Source organism: Coregonus clupeaformis, chromosome 16 (genome assembly GCF_020615455.1).
Source record: "Coregonus clupeaformis isolate EN_2021a chromosome 16, ASM2061545v1, whole genome shotgun sequence".
In the NCBI taxonomy this organism is placed as follows: domain Eukaryota; kingdom Metazoa; phylum Chordata; class Actinopteri; order Salmoniformes; family Salmonidae; genus Coregonus; species Coregonus clupeaformis.
This window is the reverse complement of record NC_059207.1, coordinates 52,747,450-52,769,755: the sequence shown is the minus strand read 5'-3', so window position 1 is coordinate 52,769,755 and position 22,306 is coordinate 52,747,450. Positions and strand designations below refer to the sequence as shown.

General features: G+C 42.4%; 1 protein-coding gene across 1 annotated transcript; it reads left to right on the top strand.

Annotated features, from left to right (window-relative positions):
• The first annotated feature begins 7,711 nt into the window (after window positions 1-7,711).
• LOC121584094 (ankyrin repeat domain-containing protein 34B-like) lies at window positions 7,712-21,949 on the top strand. Its single transcript, XM_041899924.1, has 6 exons — window positions 7,712-7,934; window positions 18,164-18,461; window positions 18,805-19,042; window positions 19,357-19,787; window positions 20,028-20,199; window positions 20,308-21,949. The coding sequence occupies exons 2-6, from the start codon at window positions 18,259-18,261 to the stop codon at window positions 21,055-21,057; spliced, it is 1,794 nt and encodes a 597-aa protein (XP_041755858.1). The 5' UTR covers window positions 7,712-7,934; window positions 18,164-18,258; the 3' UTR covers window positions 21,058-21,949.
• Window positions 21,950-22,306: the final 357 nt, after the last annotated feature.

The window sequence follows — 22,306 nt, the reverse complement described above, 5'->3', positions numbered from 1 at the left end:
ATTGAATGAGACAATGATATCCAGTCAGTTGAGATTGGCTGGATTATCATAAATGTAACCGGTAGTTCAAATGTGAGGGTACATTTACCACCAGGGTCAGTTATCCCTAAGGCTGAAGCCACGTGGGATTCCTGTGAAGGCGGGACTTCAGTCAATACTGGTTCAGTACTGTGGGTGTTGGCTCCAATGAGCTTGCAAAAGCAAATTAAATTGATTAATCAATGTTAATGATTAATCATACCTGTATAGGCTATCTGGGAAATAAACTTTAATTAACCTGAAAAGTGTTGCTTTATCTAGGTTAATATGGAAAATTTTAAAATGTCTCATTAGTTGGAAGAACCTGAAAAGGTATGTTCGGCAATTTAACTTATTAAATTGAATGAGACAACGATATCCAATCAGTTGAGATTGGCTGGATATCATAAGTGTAGCCTGTAGTTACACACCATAAGAACACATTTTGCCCTCACATAGAATAATTTATTTTCAAAAGAAATTACTTGCGATTCTTCACCACTAGGGGTCACTGATCGCATAAAGCTGAACTCGAACGGGAGTACAGAGGGGCGGGACTTCCGTCGGCCAAGACGGGGATTTCAACGTGACACAGGAAAAACAAAATGAGTGCTCTCCCTTTGTTAGCTTAGCATCTAGTGCACAGCTAACCTTTCTTATACTTGTTTTAAGCACACAACAGGATCCCATACACAACGGGAAGGGGTTTCCTAGTGACATTCAAACCCATTCGGCATTCTCTTTGCTAGCACTATATTACCGGAACGTGCGGTAACATAAGAGATACGCATGTGGCCTACCCACGCTACCGAAGTGCAATAGGCAGATGGATAATAACTCCGGCCCGATCATTGCTGGCCCCATGTCCTTGCTCTAGAAATTAATACTGACCGAGTGAACTCGCTCCTGAGACGCGAGAGACAGAAGAAATAGTACCCGTTTGGCCCAACGGGACTATATCTGAGAATACCTAAATCAGCCGGCCCAAAATGTCCTGGCTCATAGCATTCAGTAATTAACTCTACACACTGACTTTTTGTCAGGAATACAACACCGGAGGCAACCTCTAGTATCTTGTTCAAATGGAAACACACACCTCAACGACAAATCCTGCCTACGGCTCTACTGGTGTATAACGTAACCTGGGTGTATAACGTAATGTGTTGTACAATTCATATAGACTCAATTCAACAGTAAGGCCTCATTCTATCTTAGATTCCTCGCACGGGGGCTCCAATATGTTTGGATTCCTCGCATGGGGCACCAATATGTTCTCGTACTTAATCATATATTTTTACAACATTTAGATGTAAACTTGATAGATAGACATCACAAAATAATAAACAATATGACATGATTATTCTTTAGATCCCCACTGACCATTTCCCACATTCTTTTAAGTAAGAATATTGTTTCATTATCCACTTTTGGATGTTGGAGTCTTGGCGGGAAGACTTCCTTTGTCTCACAGGGAAATTCTTTCTTCCCATACTAGAGATCAAAAGGAGTCCTTTTCTGCAAACTATTTATGACCGGCTGTTAAGTCATAAAACTGGCCCCCAGGAAAGGGGGTGTTCAAACCTTTGCCCAGCAGTAATGTTTGATCCTCAACCCATGAGGGCAAGTCATGACATAGGTAAGGCAAAGGCCATCTACTAGACATTTATACAGTGCTTTTTACTAAACACAAGTCATCATGTATTACAATAAAGGTCAATTCGGGGACTGTCTGTGTATTTTCACTTCTGAATCTCAGTCTCTTTAGCCCAGTGAGTGAGTTAATGAGCTGTAGTAACAAGTGACTGGTGTCAGATTACATTAGATAGCAACTGCACTGAAGGCTGGAAAGTCTCACCTATCTCCCGCTTATTTCATTCAGCTGAAAGCCCTGTCACTTCTTGGCAGAAAGATATGCATACGCGCGTGGCACTGTCAAAGGAAGCACAATGCTGGAAATCTGTCTGCATCCACATAAACTAGTCCCTGCATCGTTCTTTGACAAACACAGAAGGTTGTATATTGAATTCAATAGAAGAAAACAAAGAGAGGGGGAGAAAGACTGACAGTTCCTGAATGTACAGTATCCATTGGCTACAGCCAAAACATTAAGGAACAGTCAGTCTTTCTCTCTCCTTCTCTCTTTCTGTTTTCTTCTATTGAACTATATGTAACCTAATATTTAAACATTTATCTAAAGTGGGCAGGGGGAACACTTGAAATTACTTAAATATGTAGTTAGGCTGTTATAGATGACCATTGGCATGTATAATACCTTTATAAGGCATTTATTCAGTGATTTTGTCTAATATATGTGTTTATTAATTCACAACTAGGATGGCTAACACTTTATTTTTAAGGGTCCGTAATAAACCATTTATAAGACGTTTATAAATTGTGTGTTCGCCATTTATTAATCATTACTCCCACATTAATAAACAATTTACTAATCATCAGTGGCGATATTAGCATGTATATCTTGGTGGGGCAAACTAAACACAATTTTTGGCACATGGGGTACTAACAGCTTACTACACAACATACACTTAGTATTACTTTCTTGGCTACAGTATAAATATATCTCCCTAGCATATTACATCATTTATGCAGCAGCATACAATACATTTTTGGACTCACCTTATTGTGCTGTGCTCACTTGAACAGGAAGGTGGTGTGGCGGTCCTTATTGTGGGCTCTAGAAAGAGGCCAGAGTTCACGACTTGGAATTCCAATTTGGGTGACCGTTCAAAATTATTTTCTGTATTTTCCCAGTCGGAACTCATTTTTTTCAGAGTTCCCAGTTGTCTTGTACTCACTGAAGTCTGAGCTTTCCCAGTTCCAAGTTTCCAGTTGTTTTGAACGCGGCAGAAGTCATGCTGGATATCACGAAACTGGGGAGAACATTGTTTGCAAACTGATATGTGACACGTCTTAATGCAAAAATAACATGCAAAACAGGCAACAACAAAAAATAAAAAGCTAAACAGGTGGGGCTGAAAACAGGTGCTGCCCCACCTGCCCTGAATTACACGTCACCACTGCTAATCATTAGTAAAGTATTTTTACAGTTCATGAACTAAAGTCAGTGCTATTTATACTTTATAAAAATGTAAAAAATATTTTGAGTGACCAGTGTAATTTCTCACAATAAGATGGACATGCCATTGGTAGACATTACTGCAGTACCTGGTAAAAGAAGAAGCACATAACACAGGATGTTTAAGGATATATATATATGTATGTGTGTGTGTGTGTGTGTGAATAACTAGCTTACTAACATTTACAAATATGGAAGTAATGATTAATAAATGGTGCGCAAACGGTTTGTAAATGCCTAATAAATGCCTTATAAATGGTTTCTTATGGACCATTAAAATAAAGTGTTACTGCACACACATCTCAGCTGCTGCTGCAGCAGTCAAGTGTATTGGACATAGGGAGAAAACAGAGAGAGAGAGAGACAGAGAGAGAGACACACTGACACATGTACTGCCAGTTTATTGATATTTTGAAAAAGTATCTTTCATATTGTTAATATGCAGTAAAAACAGTAGAGGCCCAAGCACGCTCCCCTATGGAACGCCACAACTCATTGGTTTGCCAGTGAACCATTAACCTCTACTACATCAAATCAAATTTTATTTGTCACATACACGTGTTTAGCAGATGTTATTGCGGGTGTAGCGAAATGCTTGTGCTTCTAGCTCCGACACTGCAGTAATATCTAACAATTTCACAACATATACCCAATACACACAAATCTAGTAAGGAATGGAATTTAAGAATATATACATATATGGACAAGCAATGACAGAGCGGCATGGACTAAGATACAGTAGAATATTATATAATATAATATAGTATATACATATGAAATGAGTAGTGCAAGATATGTAAACATTATTAAAGTGACTAGTGTTCCATTTCTTAAAGTGGCCAGTGATTTCAATAGGCAGCAGCAGCCTCTAATGTGCTAGTGGTGGCTATTTAACAGTTTGATGGCCTTGAGATAGAAGCTGTTTTTCATTATCTTGGTCCCAGCTTTGATGCACCTGTACAGACCTCACCTTTTGGATGATAGCGGGGTGAACAGGCAGTGGCTCAGGTAGTTGATCTCCTTGATTATCTTTTTGGCCTAACTGTGGCATCGGGTGCTGTAGGTGTCTTGGAGGGCGGGTAGTTTGCCCCCGGTAATGCGTTCGGCAGACCGCACCACCCTCTGGAGAGCCCTGCGGTTGCGGGCGGTGCAGTTGCCGTACCAGGCGGTGATACAGCACGACAGGATGCTCTCAATTGTGCATCTGTAAAAGTTTGTGAGGGTTTTAGGTGCCAAGCCAAAGTTGTTCAGCCTCCTGAGGTTGAAGAGGCTCTGTTGCGCCTTCTTCACCACACTGTCTGCGTGGGGGGACTTGCTCCCTACCTGATAAATAGGACTTTACCCAGCCTAGAGGGATACTGCTTAACCTAACCCCAGTGCCTCCAGTTTGGAGATTAGGAGACAGTGGTTAACTGTATCAAAGGCCTCCTGTAGGTCAAGCAGTACCATTCCACAGAGATTTCCCTCATCAATCTCTTTCCTGATGAAGTCAGTCAAGTAAAGTAGACATGAATCAGTAGAGTATGTTTTTCTAAACCCCGACTGAAAATTATACATTAGACTTTGTTTGTTGACATATTCATAAATTTGCTCATGTACAACTCTCTCCAGGATCTTTGATGTTATACTGAGGATAGATACAGGCCTATAATTCCCTGGGTCAGACTTTATCCCTTTCTTATACAGAGGTATAACTTTAATGTGTTTCATGTCCCTGGGAAAGATGATTTGTTCAAGAGAGATTAACAATATACATGTCCCTAATACAAGGGGCAATTTGCTCAGCAGAATCTACACTGCTCAAAAAAATAAAGGGAACACTTAAACAACACAATGTAACTCCAAGTCAATCACACTTCTGTGAAATCAAACTGTCCACTTAGGAAGCAACACTGATTGACAATACATTTCACATGCTGTTGTGCAAATGGAATAGACAACAGGTGGAAATTAGCAAGACACCCCCAATAAAGGACTGGTTTTGCAGGTGGTGACCACAGACCACTTCTCAGTTCCCATGCTTCCTGGCTGATGTTTTGGTCACTTTTGAATGCTGGCGGTGCTTTCACTCTAGTGAAATCCAGACCTCCATGGGTTGATAAATTTGATTTCCATTGATAATTTTTGTGTGATTTTGTTGTCAGCACATTCAACTATGTAAAGAAAAAAGTATTTAATAAGATTATTTCATTCATTCAGATCTAGGATATTTTATTTTAGTGTTCCCTTTATTTTTTTAAGCAGTGTATATATTCTATGTTGTATATCTAGCATGTGTGGATCTATGTTGGCCGGTGTGGTTCCCAATCAGAGGCAGCTGTCGCTCGTTGTCTCTGATTGGGGACCATACTTAGGCAGCCTTTTGGCATGTTAGTTTTGTGGGATCTTGTTCCGTAGGGTTTTGTGTATAACCGAGGACTTCACATATCATTTGTTTATTGTTTTGGTTCGTGTGGTGTACTACATAATAAAGAATCACGCTGCGCCTTGTTCCGCTTCATCAGTCGACGATCGTGACACAGAGTAAAATGTTTTACTGATTTAGCAGTTCTAGTGTTTTTTTTACTTCAGTACTTTACACCACTGGTCATAGCTAATTTTCAAAGAAACATTATGATGCATTACAAGCTCAACAACAATGTGTACAAAAATGGCATTTATGACAAAACCGTGGCTATTTGCATGACAATTAATCATTACCCCAAATTCCATCATCATCACAGCCCTACCTTCCACAGACTTGTGTTTCTTCTCTCTTATCTGGCTGTTTCTCCTATTGATGTCTGTCATCATGGGGGGGTTTAGGATCAGATTCAACCATAGAGATAAAACTAAACCATATTTAAACTCAATGATAAATGTCTCAACTCCATGGCTTCAACTCTCTTCTCATGATCTAAGCCTCATTTGACTGAGACGAGATGGAGTCTTTTAATGGTCAGAATCACCATCCAGACTCTACCGCCCACCATTCTTAGTCCAAGATCTGTTTGTGCTGTTTTGCCAACTGTCTTGCCAATCAATGGCTTAGGAATTGGAACGAAAGCACAAATAGATCTGGGTCTCAGAATTGTCTGATCTTTACACAAAAATGAAACATGGTTGTTTTGTGATGTCTTTTGTTCTCTTTTCCTCCGATTCCTTCCTCACTTTGTCACAGTAATATTTGTAAATGATTTCTCACACACAAAAACACACACACACACACACACACACACACACAGTGTCTCACACGCATACAGTCAAGCGGAACACACACGTACATACTCTGTCTGTAATAAAGCCCTGCTCAATTAGTCCCCACCACCCTGGCTGTAATGTCTGGGACTGTAACGTGCCAGAACACACACTAGAACACGCTCCACGCAGAAAACACACACACTACTTGCAGAACACACATTAGAACAGACTCACACACACTTCACGCAGAACACACACTGGAACACACTCCACGCACCTGCTCATAACTTGATTGGCTCTTATAGCCGAGTCATTATACAGAGATAAGAGCCATGTGCCCCTCAGCCTGCAGTGTATGTACACACACACAGTCTGGAAAATGTCAGAGGGAAGAGACATTAGCATTTCTGATGACACCGACACCCACTCACTCATCTTATCACAAACAAACACATACACGATGAGTGAGCACCTGTTGCTGGGGAGCTCGCGGAGGAGATACACAAAAGCCGATTTGAGGCCAACAGAAATATGTAAATATGAGATTAATCTAGTGAACTAAATCCCTTGTGTGCTAGCCATTTTATAAACTGATATTTGAACACACACACACACTTTTGACTTTAATCTGACCTAGGTCAGCCTCTTTCTTTGTCCATCTTTGCTTTTGTCAATAAGTAAACTACTTCTGTATGACTCTTCAAGAGTATTTTGATTCTTTGACATAGGGTGAGCTATAAAGGGTCCTATTGTTGTGTCTTATTGTCTACGCAGGCTGAGCACTGTGCTGACGCTTAAACAGTGTGTGTTGAGATGTAGCTTTAGAGTTGTTCAAAAGGCTGCCTTTATTACCTCAGCCTTGAGAGGGTCAGGATCTGACACGGTCTGTCTGTCGAGTTATCACACAGATCTATGAAGACTTAAACAGACAGTACCTGAGATACTCAAACAAGGGTTGTGACATACTGCCACACACACGCGCACGCACGCACACAACACATGCATGCACGCACACACACACTCTCTCTTTCACACTCACAAACACACACAGGGTGTGCAAGTTCTTAATTACAACAAAGACAGAAAAGGGGAATGTGGCTTTCTACCTGCGTACAACATCTACCTCAGACCCATGTTCTGCACCGTCAGAATGGGACTAATATAATGAGTTCTCATTGGCTGTCTCTCTCCTGTGTTATTCAATTTGCACCGACCATCATGCCCTATTATTAACTTTCCTCTCTGGCTCTCTGCCAACATTCTCCTCCTCTCCAGTCACCACACTCTTTTCTCTATGTCCCTGTGTCACACTCTCTCTCCTCCCTCCCTCCCTCCCTCCCTCCCTCCCTGTCTCTCTCTTTAAAATGTAAAGCTTTCTCTCTCTCTAGCTAGCCATTACAACTGTCACACCTGCTTTTCTGTTCTCTCTTTCTACTATATTCCTCCTCTTTTCTCTTTCTCTCACTCAAAGGGTCTCTCAATCATAGGTCACAACACTTATTTCACTATCCTTTTCTCCCTTCTTGCCTCTTTCATTCCTCAGTGGGCATCTTTTGGTGAATTATCAACTGTTCGACCAGGATGTAAAAAAACAGAAGAGAATCACAGGTGATTTGAGGAGTCCATGACCACATAACTCAAGGTAAGTCATTCAGTTGGAATAATTTATAATGTATATGCTGTGAATACATGTGGGTTTAAAGATCAAACAAAACAATTAAGACAGGACAGAGATTGATGACGAGTAACTGAAAAGTGTTATGAGGGTGAGTTCAGTGACAGAACAAAGAAGTTTCACACAGTTGTGTTCCCTCATTTTTTATTGAAAATATTAATGAGCATGTAAGTCTTATCTGTGTGATAGTGAAAAATAATGGATTTTTGTTTACATAGGAATAACATTTTCTCTATGCCATAAAGCTTTTTATAACTCACTCATCCAGCATCAATGTATAGTTTGTTGCTTTAAAATTCTGTCAATGTCTGTTGTTTGCGAGTTGATAGTTCACTACGCTGAATTGTGTAAAGCAGTTCCTGGAAAATCTGTGTGAGATATATGAGCACCCCTCTAAGTATTACTTTAGTCAAGATTACTAATGCACAAATCAAATGTAATCATAGGAAGGTATACTGGAGAGTAGTAGACTCTTCAACATCTTCCAACCATGGTCTATGATTGCTTTCTAATAAAGTTTCTGGTAATTACGGGAAAATATTGCTTACAATAACCACCTTTCTATATGCAAATTTAAAAGATACCCTGCAAACACATACATTTTAGTCATTTAGCAGACGCTCTTACCCAGAGCGACTTACAGGAGCAATTAGGGTTAAGTGCCTTGCTCAAGGGCACATCGACAGATTTTCACCTAGTCGGCACGGGGATTAGAACCAGCGACCTTTCGGTTACTGGCACAACGCTCTTAACCACTAAGCTACCTGCCGCCCATACACACACCCAGCTAAGCGAATACACACATACAAATCCCCACTTCAAGTTGTTATCAGTCTTTTGGAGGGGAAATTTACTTTAAATGGTCTAGTAGGTATGTGTTTATGATTGCGTTGAGGCATATTAAAGAACCAATGTAGCCCATCTATAAATGTTCAACTAAGAAACATACACAGTAACCCTAATATGAACCAATTAATTTTAACTGTTAATGATAACAAATTAATGATGTATAATGTGTTTCTAAATGTTTAATTGATGGTTAATACACTAATTATAAACCCTTTATAAAGGTAACCTTATTGTAAGGTGTTACCGCACAAAAAAACACATACATAACATTACTCTGAGTATTGTACAGGATCATCTCAGCCGTGTAGCATCTAGGGATGAAATGCACCTTCCCTAGTGTTCAGTTGAGTTTCATGCAGAGAGTGATTTTGTATCATCACCATCAAAGTTCAATTTCTATACATACAGTAAAAACCAGCCACCTGGTCATTTCTCTAACTGTGACACTGTTACCCTACTGTAATGTAGTGTGTGTGTGTGTGTGTGTGTGTGTGTGTGTGTGTGTGTGTGTGTGTGTGTGTGTGTGTGTGTGTAAAGAGCAAAGCAGGTGTGAGGTGTTTATTTTATCTCACGAAATACGCCATTAAGCCAGCTAAGCGTCCTCAAATACCTTATTTTGATAAACAATCTCAAATGAATGTAAGCTACGTTGTGTGCTGTTGTCCATCTGTAGTTTTGGTGTTGTGTGTGTTTGTACATGTGTAGGTACTTGTGTGTATGTGTGTGTTGAATAAGACGAGGTCAGCCTGCCCTACATTCTGAAAATTGCATATCACATAAATAAAACATGATGCACTCACATGCACACACAGGCACACGCACACCCACACACAATTTCCATCTCCTAGACTGAATCTAAAGGTATACTGGTATCAAACAAACATGCATGGAAAAAATGGCTTGTCTACATTTTCAATGAAATTAATTAGAATGTACTTTTAAGACATTACATTTCTCAGAAACTTGATGATGGCATTTTGATTGAGCTAATAATTTTCAAATTTAATTTGACATATTTCCCGTCTGATTTCATTGTATTTTTGTGACAATAACTTTCTTTCAACAACATGGACCAGGGTTGGGGTTAAATGCGTTTTCATTTTTGAAATTGATTAAAATGTTCAATTCATAAATTATAAGTCTTCCATAATTCGAATCAATTACACAAGTAGGTCTAATCCCTAATGGATGACTTCTAATTCATGAATTGAACATTTGAATCAATTTCCAAAATGAAAATGCATTTAACCCCAACCCTGGTCCATGTGTTAAAAAAGTTCTGTGACGTATGACGTAGTAATGTACATATTGCCAAAGTGTACTTTGGAAATGGAACTCATTAACAATATAACTAATATATAATAATGAATCATAATTAACTCACTCTCGAACCAAAATGGTTGGAAATTGTTATTTTATCCCCCTGCCACTGAGGGCTGTGGTTGCGTCCCAAATGGCACCCTATTCCCTTCATAGTGCACTACCTTTGACCAGAGTCCTTTTGGACCTGGTCAAAAGTTGTGCACTATATAGGGAATAGGATGCTATTTGGGACTCATACTGTCTGTCATCAGGTATTCTCTCTGTACTCAGGCAGTTTGAAGGCCAGGGCCGGGCTCTCAAAGCAAAGTGCTAACTGAGGTTTAAATGCCACCCTACAGAGAGATCCCTCATCACAAGTCCTGCTGCCTCGGAGGTTGTCTCCAAAATGGCACCCTATTCCCTATATAGTGCACTACTTTTGACCAGGGCCCTGGGCTATAGGGAATAGGGTGCATTTGGGACGGGCCCTGACTGTGGAGAGCACACACCTCCTGCTGTCTGCAAACACATGCAGCCACACTCTCTGGCCCTGTATACACGCAAGTTGTACAACTGATGTAGAATGTATTTGGCACAACAGTTGTGAAACAACAGAGAGTATTTCTGCACAACAATATTTACACAAGTGTTGAGAAGAAACCACACAATGGTTGTCTTAAAGTTTTTATGCTGACAAACATATACAACAGAGATGTTATATCGCAAAATATCATTGTGTCAAATACGTTGTACATCAGTTGTACAACCTGAGTGTGTAAGGGTTGGGTAGGTTACTTTATAAATGTAATCTGTTACAGTTACTAACTACATGTCCAAAATGGTAATCTGTCATTTTTGGAATACCCAAACACAGTAACATTATCGGATTGCTTTCAGTTACTTTCTAATTACTTTCCCATTAAGAGGCATTAGAATAAGACAGAAAGCATCCATTAAACGCATTTGGTGTATCATCAGTGGTCTCTGATTGGTGGTCATCATTTGGTGTGTCATCATAGTGGTCTCTGACTTGTGGTCAGACTCGCTCAGGTGGAACAAACTTAAACTTGCACCTTTTTTGAATGCTGAATTGAATGTCATTGAGAAAACAAAGTCCTTTCTGAATTTAAAAGTAATCCTAAAACTAATCATCTAGTTTTTTTAAAGTATCTGTAATCTGATATGCAATATTTTTTCTGGTAAAGAAACTAATTACAGTTACAGATTGTTTGTGCCATGCTCTCTCTCTGTGCACTCTAAAGTCAACCTCAACTTTTCTGAGTGTCTCAGACCAACAACACAGGTCTCCTCAATTACCTCAGCCACTTGTTCATTTAAATAGAATAAGTATAGGCCAGTCTAGGTAAATCATTTGATCTGATGGCAAAAACTTTCCAAATACCGTGGTTTTCAAATGAAATGAAATCAAATTGTATGTGTTACATGCGCCGAATACAACAGGTGTAGACCTTACATTGAAATGCTTACTTACAAGCCCTTAATCAACAATGCAGTTTTAAGAAAAATAAGAGTTAAGAAAATATTTACTAAATAAGCTAAAGTTATAAAAATTACAAATAAGTAACACAATAAATAACAATAACGAGGCTATATACAGGGGGTACTGGTACCGAGTCAATGTGCGGGGGTACAGGTTAGTCGAGGTAATTGACGTAATATGTACATGTAGGTAGGGGTAAAGTGACTATGCATAGATATTAAACAGCGAGTAGCAACAGCGTAAAAAAAAGGGGAGGGTCAATGCAAATAGTCCGGGTAGCCATTTTATTAATTGTTCAGCATTCTTATGGCTTGTGGGTACAAGCTGTTAAGGAGCCTTTTGGACCTAGACTTGGCACTCCGGTACTTTTAGGGCCTTCCTCTGACACCGCCTGGTATAGAGGTCTTGGATGGCAGGAAGCTTGGCCCCAGTGATGTACTGGGCTGTACGCACTACCCTCTGTAGCGCCTTGCGGTCGGATGCTGAGCAGTTGCCATACCAGGCCGTGATGCAACCAGTCAGGATGCTCTCGATGGTGCAGCTGTAGAACTCTTTGAGGATCTGAGGACCCATGGCAAATCTTTTCAGTCTCCTGAGGGGGAATAGGCATTGTCGTGCCCTCTTCACGACTGTCTTGGTGTGTTTGGACCGTGAAAGTTTGTTTGTGATGTGGACACCAAGGAACTTGAAGCTCTCGAACTGCTCCACTACAGCCCCGTCGATGTGAATGGGGGCATTCTCGGCCCTCCTTTTCCTGTAGTCCACGATCATCTCCTTTGTCTTGATCACATTGAGGGAGAGGTTGTTATCCTGGCACCACACTGCCAGGTATCTGACCTCCTCCCTATAGGCTTTCTTATACAGTTTTGTTGTTTGATAGTCATTTTCAAGGAGCGTGTGAACATTCCATCTTGTCTCAATATTGTTTTATCCATAGATATACATATATGGCTTTATCAGCTTGCAAACATTCTATTGCATAGACTAGAGAGGTTATCATATAATCAATTTGGTCAGCGGCTTGAGGGGAACCATTTAATACCATCAAACCTTTGCCACCTCAAAGTGGACACATTTTTGGGCTTGACTATAAATCACATGACACTGTATGAAATAAAAGGATAATCCTTTTGGTAATACAACACTAAAGTTCTTGGTCATTAGAGCTGACATTTTCTATCACAAACTTCATTCTCTTTTGGTTCCCTTATACTCTCACCATAGCCGCGGGAAGTAGGGGTGCTGAGGGTGCTGCAGCACCCCCTGAAAAATCTGAATGAAATATATATACAGTGGGGGAAAAAAGTATTTAGTCAGCCACCAATTGTGCAAGTTCTCCCACTTAAAAAGATGAGAGAGGCCTGTAATTTTCATCATAGGTACACGTCAACTATGACAGACAAATTGAGAAAAGAAAATCCAGAAAATCACATTGTAGGATTTTTAATGAATTTATTTGCAAATTATGGTGGAAAATAAGTATTTGGTCACCTACAAACAAGCAAGATTTCTGGCTCTCACAGACCAGTAACTTCTTCTTTAAGAGGCTCCTCTGTCCTCCACTCGTTACCTGTATTAATGGCACCTGTTTGAACTTGATATCAGTATAAAAGACACCTGTCCACAACCTCAAACAGTCACACTCCAAACTCCACTATGGCCAAGACCAAAGAGCTGTCAAAGGACACCAGAAAAAAAATTGTAGACCTGCACCAGGCTGGGAAGACTGAATCTGCAATAGGTAAGCAGCTTGGTTTGAAGAAATCAACTGTGGGAGCAATTATTAGGAAATGGAAGACATACAAGACCACTGATAATCTCCCTCGATCTGGGGCTCCACGCAAGATCTCACCCCGTGGGGTCAAAATGATCACAAGAACAGTGAGCAAAAATCCCAGAACCACACGGGGGGACCTAGTGAATGACCTGCAGAGAGCTGGGACCAAAGTAACAAAGCCTACCATCAGTAACACACTACGCCGCCAGGGACTCAAATCCTGCAGTGCTAGACGTGTCCCCCTGCTTAAGCCAGTACATGTCCAGGCCCGTCTGAAGTTTGCTAGAGTGCATTCAGAAGAGGATTGGGAGAAAGTCACATGGTCAGATGAAACCAAAATAGAACTTTTTGGTAAAAACTCAACTTGTTGTGTTTGGAGGACAAAGAATGCTGAGTTGCATCCAAAGAACACCATACCTACTGTGAAGCATGGGAGTGAAAACATCATACTTTGGGGATGTTTTTCTGCAAAGGGACCAGGACGACTGATCCGTGTAAAGGAAAAATGAATGGGGCCATGTATCGTGAGATTTTGAGTGAAAACCTCCTTCCATCAGCAAGGGCATTGAAGATGAAACGTGGCTGGGTCTTTCAGCATGACAATGATCCCAAACACACCGCCCGGGCAACGAAGGAGTGGCTTCGTAAGAAGCATTTCAAGGTCCTGGAGTCTCCAGATCTCAACCCCATAGAAAATCTTTGGAGGGAGTTGAAAGTCCGTGTTGCCCAGCGACAGCCCCAAAACATCACTGCTCTAGAGGAGATCTGCATGGAGGAATGGGCCAAAATACCAGCAACAGTGTGTGAAAACCTTGTGAAGACTTACAGAAAACGTTTGACCTGTGTCATTGCCAACAAAGGGTATATAACAAAGTATTGAGAAACTTTTGATATTGACCAAATACTTATTTTCCACCATAATTTGCAAATAATTCATTAAAAATCCTACAATGTGATTTTCTGGAAAAAAAATTCTCATTTTGTCTGTCATAGTTGACGTGTACCTATGATGAAAATTACAGGCCTCTCATCTTCTTAAGTGGGAGAACTTGCACAATTGGTGGCTGACTAAATACTTTTTTTCCCCACTGTATATATATATAGTACCAGTCAAAAGTTTGGACACACCTACTCATTCAAGGGTATACAAAAGATAGTACTATTTGGTAAAAGACCAAGTCCATATTATGGCAACAACAGCTCAAATAAGCAAAGAGAAATGACAGTCCATAATTACTTTAAGACATGAAGGTCAGTCAATACGGAACATTTTAAGAACTTCGAACGTTTCTTCAAGTGCAGTCGCAAAAAACATCAAGCGCTATGATGAAACTTGCTCTCATGAGGACCACCGCAGGAATGGAAGACCCAGAGTTACCTCTGCTGCATAGGATAAGTTCATTAGTGTTACCAGCCTCAGAAATTGCAGCCCAAATAAATGCTTCACAGACACATCTCAACCTCAACTGTTCAGAGGGGACTTTGTGAATCAGGCCTTCATGGTCGAAATTGCTGCAAAGAAACCACTACTAAAAGGACACCAATAAGAAGAAGAGACCTGCTTTGGTCAAGAAACATGAGCAATGGACATTAGACCGGTGGAAATGTGTTCTTTGGTCTGGAGTCCAAATTTGAGATTTTTGGTTCCAACTGCCGTGTCTTTGTGAGATGCGGTGTAGGTGAACAGATGATCTCCGCATGTGTATTTCCCACCGTAAAGCATGGAGGAGGAGGTGTTAAGGTGTGGGGGTTCTTTGCGGGTGACACTGTATATGATTTATTTAGAATTCAAGGCACACTTAACCAGCATGGCTTCCACAGCATTCTGCAGCGATACGCCATCCCATCTGGTTTGGGCTTATTGGGACTATCATTTGTTTTTGAACAGGACAATGACCCAACACACCTTCAGGCTGTGTAAAGGCTATTTTACCAAGAAGGAGAGTGATGGAGTGCTCCATCAGATGACCTGGCCTCCACAATCCCCCGACCTCAACCCAATTGAGATGGTTTGGGATGAGTCGGACGGCAGAGTGAAGGAAAAGCAGCCAAAAAGTGCTAAGCATATGTGGGAATTCTTTCAAGACTGTTGAAAAAGCATTCTAGGTGAAGCTGGTTGAGAGAATACCAAGAGTGTGCAAAGCTGTCATGAAGGCAAAGGGTGGCTATTTGAAGAATCTCAGATATAAAATATATGTTGATTTGTTTAACACTTTTTTGGTTACTACATGATTCCATATGTGTTATTTCATAGTGTTGATGTCTTCACTGTTGTTCTACAATGTAGAAAACATTAAAAATAAAGAAAAACCCTTGAATGAGTAGGTGTGTCCAAACTTTTGACTGGTGCTGTATATATATTTTTTATGTTCACAATAGTACTGGGGCTATGCCTCTCACTCTGTTACTGGGTCACACTTTATTTGGATAGTCTAAAATGATGATCTACAGATGGTCAAACTATCAACAAACTCTCTGTTGCTAAAGTGTGTTGTTAGGATTAGCTTTAGAATAAGGGCAAGGGTTAAGGTTAGTATAAGTGTTAAGGTTAGGGCTAGGGTTAGTGGATAGTTGGTTAAAATGCTGTTGACAGTTATTGAACATCTACTGATTATCTACAAAACATCTCCTTGGAACTATCCAAATACAGTGATACTGGTTACTGTAGCAGGCTATTGAAGCAGACCCTAACCCCTCCAATACAAAAGGCAGCTGAATGCATCAGACTCTGGTTATTTGAATACGGCATATCTTTCAGAAGGCCTCATGTTATCCACCCTCCTACGCATGTCTTACCTTTTGAAATGACCAAACACATACAGTGATGATGAATACGCACGTACGCACACACAATCTTTTTATCTCTCTTTCTCTCTCTCTCTCTCTATTAAAGTCAGTTGGATGGTAGCAACAAAAACACAAGGCCAAGCAGACAATGGACTTTAGTGCTGCATACCGTCATACAGTCACTCTAGGAGCGGAGGGTGAGAGAACATCTTGAAGAGAGAGATGTCCCTTTGTATGTACTCAAGCTTTCTGGGGGGAGAGAGGCGTGTGTCTGTGTGTGTGTGTGTGTGTGTGTGTGTGTGTGTGTGTGTGTGTGAGAGAGAGAGTGTGAGAGTGTGTGAGTGTGTGAGAGAGAGAGAGAGAGAGAGAGACAGAGAGCGAGAGTGAGAGAGAGAGCGAGAGAGAGAGAGAGAGCTGTGTAACATGCTGCGTCTGTATGTTGAGTGTCTGCTTGACGTCCAGGTACCAAGGACAGGGTTAGGCACAGAACACACACACACACAGAGCCCCTCAACAAGGACAGGACAAGGATTAGTACAGAACCACATAACTAAATGCATCACTTGATTACTAAGTGGGTGTTCTATTACATAATTTCTGATTTAAGAACTAACCATTAAAATGTCATCACACTGTGAAAAGCATCTCTTAAAATCACGTCTATGTCCCAAATGGAACCCTATTCCCTATATAGTATATAGGGAATAGGGTTCCATTTGGGACATACCCCGTTTCTCTCTCCCTGGTCCTCAGTCAAATCAAATCAAATTGTATTTGTCACATGCGCCGAATACACCAGGTGTAGATCTTACAGTGAAACGCTTACTTACAAGCCTTAACCAACAATGTAGTTTTAAGAAAAATAAGTGTTAAGTAAAAAATAGATAACAAAAAAAGATAAATAAATAAACAATTAAAGAGCAGAAGTAAAATAACAGTAGTGAGTCTATATACAAGGGTACCAGTACAGAGTCAATATGCGGGGGCACAGGTTAGTCGAGGTAATTGAGGTAATATGTGTGTGTGTGTGTGGGGGGCAATGCAAATAGTCCAGGTAGCCATTTGATTGGCTGTTCAGGAGTCTTATGGCTTGGGGGTAGAAGCTGTTAAGAAGCCTTTTGGACCTAGACTTGGCACTCCGGTACCGCTTGCCGTGCAGTAGCAGAGAGAACAGTCTATGACTAGGGTGGCTGGAGTCTTTGACAATTTTTAAGGCCTTCCTCTGACACCGCCTGGTATAGAGGTCCTGGATGGCAGGAAGCTTGGCCCCAGTGATGTACTGGGCCGTACGCACTACCCTCTGTAGTGCCTTGCGGTCGGAGGCCGAGCAGTTGCCGTACCAGGCAGTGAAGCAACCAGTCAGGATGCTGTCGATGGTGCAGCTGTAGAACTTTTTGAGGATCTGAGGACACATGCCAAATCTTTTCAGTCTCCTGAGGGGAAATAGGCTTTGTCGTGCCCTCTTCACGACTGTCTTGGTGTGTTTGGACCATGATAGTTTGTTGATGAGAATAAAGTGAAGATATCATAGGTGTTAGGAGCAGGAAATACTGTGTGGTCCAAGACGGTATCAACAGTTCCATAATCTATGATTTCATAATATTAGCATAAAATAATCTATCTTCAAACCTTTGAAAAGAGCCGTTGCATCAAAAGCAGCGGAAACAAACTCAGACCCCCTCAGTTATGGGTACACTCAAAATGGCCACCGGTCCACCCATCATAGAACACTGACTTGAATGGGGAATTCTTATTTTAATCCCCTCTAGTAATATTCCAGTAATTCTATTTCTATGAACACATCTGTCTATATGTGATCCCACAGGGTCATGACGAAGTTAAATCTAGAATCTCACTGATGACCCTATAAGCCACTTACCACTACCTGCATTAGCATGACCTTTCATCTTTAATTTAATGCTGTAATGCTGTAGTTCAGTAACACTAAGACACCTTTTCTGTCCATCTGTGTTTCCACAGGGCATTGACAGAGTTGCCTCTCTACGCTACTGATGACCCTGTAAGACACAGTACCAGTACTTGCATTAGAGAGCCACCTGACCTTTGACCCTGTCATGGAGGACGCGACGGGGGTGCATACGGATGGGAACTCTCTGCTCAAGGCCGTGTTCCTGAGTCGACTGCGTCTGACACGCCTGCTGCTGGAGGGAGGGGCTTACATCAACGAGAGCAACGAGCGTGGCGAGACGCCCCTCATGGTGGCGTGCCGGACACGCCACACGGACGCACAGAGCGTGCCCAAACACAAGATGGTTCGGTAAGTAAGCTACTAGTCCATGACACCTCGTATGGGTTGGGTTGGTGTTTAGTGTTAAGGAGTAGAAAGTAAACACTGCAGAGCAGGGGCCCAATTGTATCCACAATGGGCCAGTGTGTGTGCAGGCTTTCATTCCAGCCGAAACAATTACACACCTGACTTAAATAATACATTGAAGACTATGATTGGATCAAATCCTGCACCAACACCTGCCCTTCATGAATAATATTGGCCACCCCTGCCCTACCGTAGGGTAGCCAAGTAAAAATACACTTTACCTCCTCTTCAGGAGTTTACTGATCCACAGGGTATTGATCAACATGTCATCCATGTTCCCCCACAGGTACTTGCTGGAGAGTGGTGCTGACCCAAACATCCAGGATAAGGCCGGTAAGACGGCCCTGATGCATACGTGTCTGGAGCAGGCCGGAGCGGACGTCCTCTCTCTGCTGCTGGGGAGTGGAGCCGACCCCAGTCTGAACGACCACTCTGGCTCCTCAGCTCTGGTCTATGCTGTCAATGCAGGGGACGAGGAGGCCCTGAAAGTCCTACTGGATGCCTGCAAGGCCAAGGGCAAGGAGGTGAGGATGTGGGTTAGATTCCTGCTTGGGTAGGGTTGCAAAATACAGGTAATTTTCCCCAAATTCCTAGGTTTTCCAGAAATCCTGGTTGGATGATTCTAGATTTCCTGCTTATTAACTTTCTATTACTATTCCAACCAGTATTTCTGGAAAACCTGGGAATTTTGGGAAAGTTGCCTAATTTTTGCAACCCTACGCTGGGGACAAATGTATACATGCTCTACTTTAAGTCACTTTTGGATAAAAGCTTCTGCTAAATGGCATGTAATATATTTTATTATGTATTATATTATTTATATTATATTACATTATAGGTCATCATCATCACCACGGACAAGCTGCCGTCGGGACGCCAGATGACCAAGCAGTACCTGAACGTGCCTCCACCGCCCGACCTGGAGGAGCGCCTGCACTGCACCCCTGGCTCGGCCGCCTGCTGTATGTCCCCCTCAGAGATCCAGCTCCGCACCCCTCCGCAGGGCTCCTCCGCCACCGCCTCCCCCCAGCCAGGGAGCCCCCTCTTGGGCCTCAGGGAGCACCACCACCAGGGTGGAGGAAGGGGAACTACCATCTCTGGTTCTACTGGTTCTGGTTCTTCTCAGCCGGGCTCCCCGACCAGGGACCCTAGGCCGTTACTAGGCCCAAGTCCTGGGGTGGCGAAGCTGCTCCATCTCCAGCGGCTCCACTCGGAGCCCTGGCTGAAGATCCCTCCATCCCTGCTGCTGAAGCAGAGCAAGGCCTCCAGGTAGGTAGCCAAGAGAAGCAGGGGTTCAAATCCCATGTCTGTCAGGAAAAAAATATTTTTGGAGTGGGCGGCAACCGGAAGGTTGCTAGCATCAGTGTCCTAGATGCCATCACCTACTAATGTGCCCTTGAAGACACTTAACCCCTAAACTGCTCAAAGGGCACTGCACTAGTTGCTGCCCATTGCTCCAGCCTCTCCAACCAAATGTGTATTTGTGTGTATGTGTGTGGTTTATTTCAGCCTGACCGAGGAGCTGCTGGACATCCCCCCAGAGGAGGAGCTCTCCTTCTGGGTCAACGGCCTGGCCTTCTCTGGGTCCGGAAGGGCAGGGCCTGGGTTACAGCCGACCATCGCCCGCAACCAGAGCATCGATGCCAAAGACGCCACAGGGCTGCTAAGGGCCCTGGAGCAGGTCATAATAATAATAATAATAATAATAATAATAATAATGATAATAATAACAAATATTATCATGTGTCTGTATAATAATTAATTTTGCCATATATTTTTTGTATCTCAGGTGGCTGGGAGCGAGGGAGGCGGAGGAGGACGAAGGAGAGGCCTGAGTAGGAAGATGTCTTATGACAGCACTGCAGCTTCTTCCCACCCCAACCTCTTGCACCGGGGGGATGGAGGAGGCTGCCCCAACTGTCCCTGCGGCGGCCATGAACCAGTCCTCCCAGTGGACAAAATCTCCCTAGACTGCTGCCTCCCTAACCTGGCCGTGTCCAGCCTAAGGAACGTAGTCCGCCGCCGCAACATCGGCATGGACCACTATAGCTCCGACTCCCAGCTGCCCCAGTTCGGCCACCCAGAGTGTAATGAATCTAACAGAGGCATAGGGGGTGGTGTAGGGGGAACTGAGAAGCGTAAGCTGGTCACCAGCCGGTCATCCACCCTGTCAGGCTCCAGGGAGTCCCTGGAGAGCGCTGCCCAGAGAAGGGGACCCGCGAACCTGGAGAGAAGAGGCTCGGGGGCCCTGCTCCTGGATCACATCTCCCACACCAGGCCGGGATACCTGCCTCCTCTCAACCCCAAAGCACCCATACCCGACATCGGGGTCAGCCCCTTCTCAACCTGCCCCGGCCTGAGTGGGAGCACCAAAGCACTGAATCTGAATGGGGGTGTTGCAGCAGGGTCAAAGCCTCTTGTCCCCTGCGCACCTTCCTTCCCCAGGGATCTGAAGTCTAAGACACTGCTGAGGAGACACTCCATGCAGACTGAGCAGATTAAACAGCTGGTCAACTTCGAGGAGCTCTTCAGCCACTAAGACGAACAATGCTAGCCTGGTCCCAGATCTATTCGTGCTGTCTTGCTAACCCCGGGCCTATAGTCATTGTTACGCCTTGGCAAAACAGCACAAACAGTTCTGGGACCAGACTAGAACTCTGAATTTTCTTTGTGTGTCTGACTACTGTGTGCTTTGCTTCCTATGTCAAGCGCTGTTGATGCTGTGTGACCATAACATTGTCAACAAAGAACTTGTGCCTTCTTACCAGAAGTCTATTATTCCTCATCCCAGCTTTTTCAATGTGCTTAATTACACTTCTTTTGACAACCAGACTTGCAATTCCATCAAGCTCAGGAAGGAATAGAGGAATTACGATCAGAACATCAGAACCATGGATAACACGACAGCTCTTCTTTGATCAATTGATCAATCAATATCCGTTTGAAGTCTGAGAGCAGAAATCTCATGGCACTTCTCCTCAGGACATCTAACAACAGACAGAGATGCTTTTAACACATGGAATGAACTGGAATGAACTTCAGTGGAGGCCTTGAATCCTATAAGGACAAGGACAGAAGAATTTACTCTTCAAAGGGAAGGGGGAGTGAGTCATTCTCTGACTAAATCAATGACAGATTGAAAGCAATGGATTTGGCAACACAGAACAAACACATCTGGGACTCAGGCTAACTCCTCTGACTGTGGAAGATCTAAGTCAATAAGGAAAATATGTATCTTTGTCACTGGGAAGAATGAACACCAAATAAAAAACAAGACAATCAAGATTCTTGATCACGAATATAAATGTTCTGCTTGAAAGTGCTTAGTAAGAATTTCAGAGCATCCAATTATAGTATTTACAGAGTATTTATTCAACACTGCTGTTTTGTACACTATTTGACGAGGTAGTTGTTGTGTTGCCTTTCGCTTGTTCTGTTGTGCTCCTTTACTGCTAATAAACTGCTTTACGGCCCTCTCCTCTTTTCTCTATACACCAAGTCACTCGGCGCCAGCAGTGGTGCCTGGAGAAGTGGGTATACTCTAATTTTGCCCAAGATATCCCGATCAGTAAAGGAAAGGCGCTCTGTGTGAAAAATTATATGAGAAACAATGACCCTGAACCCTTGAAAATGATCTATCCTATATTGGTCTTTCACAGTCAGTCCAACCCAACCTGTACTGTGCAAGTAGGCCTACTATTGAAACAGATAAATGAGGCTGTCAACTGAGTCAGAAATTCACATTATTTTGTTCAGGTTTTCGCTTTCAAAGTCACACTTTCTTAATA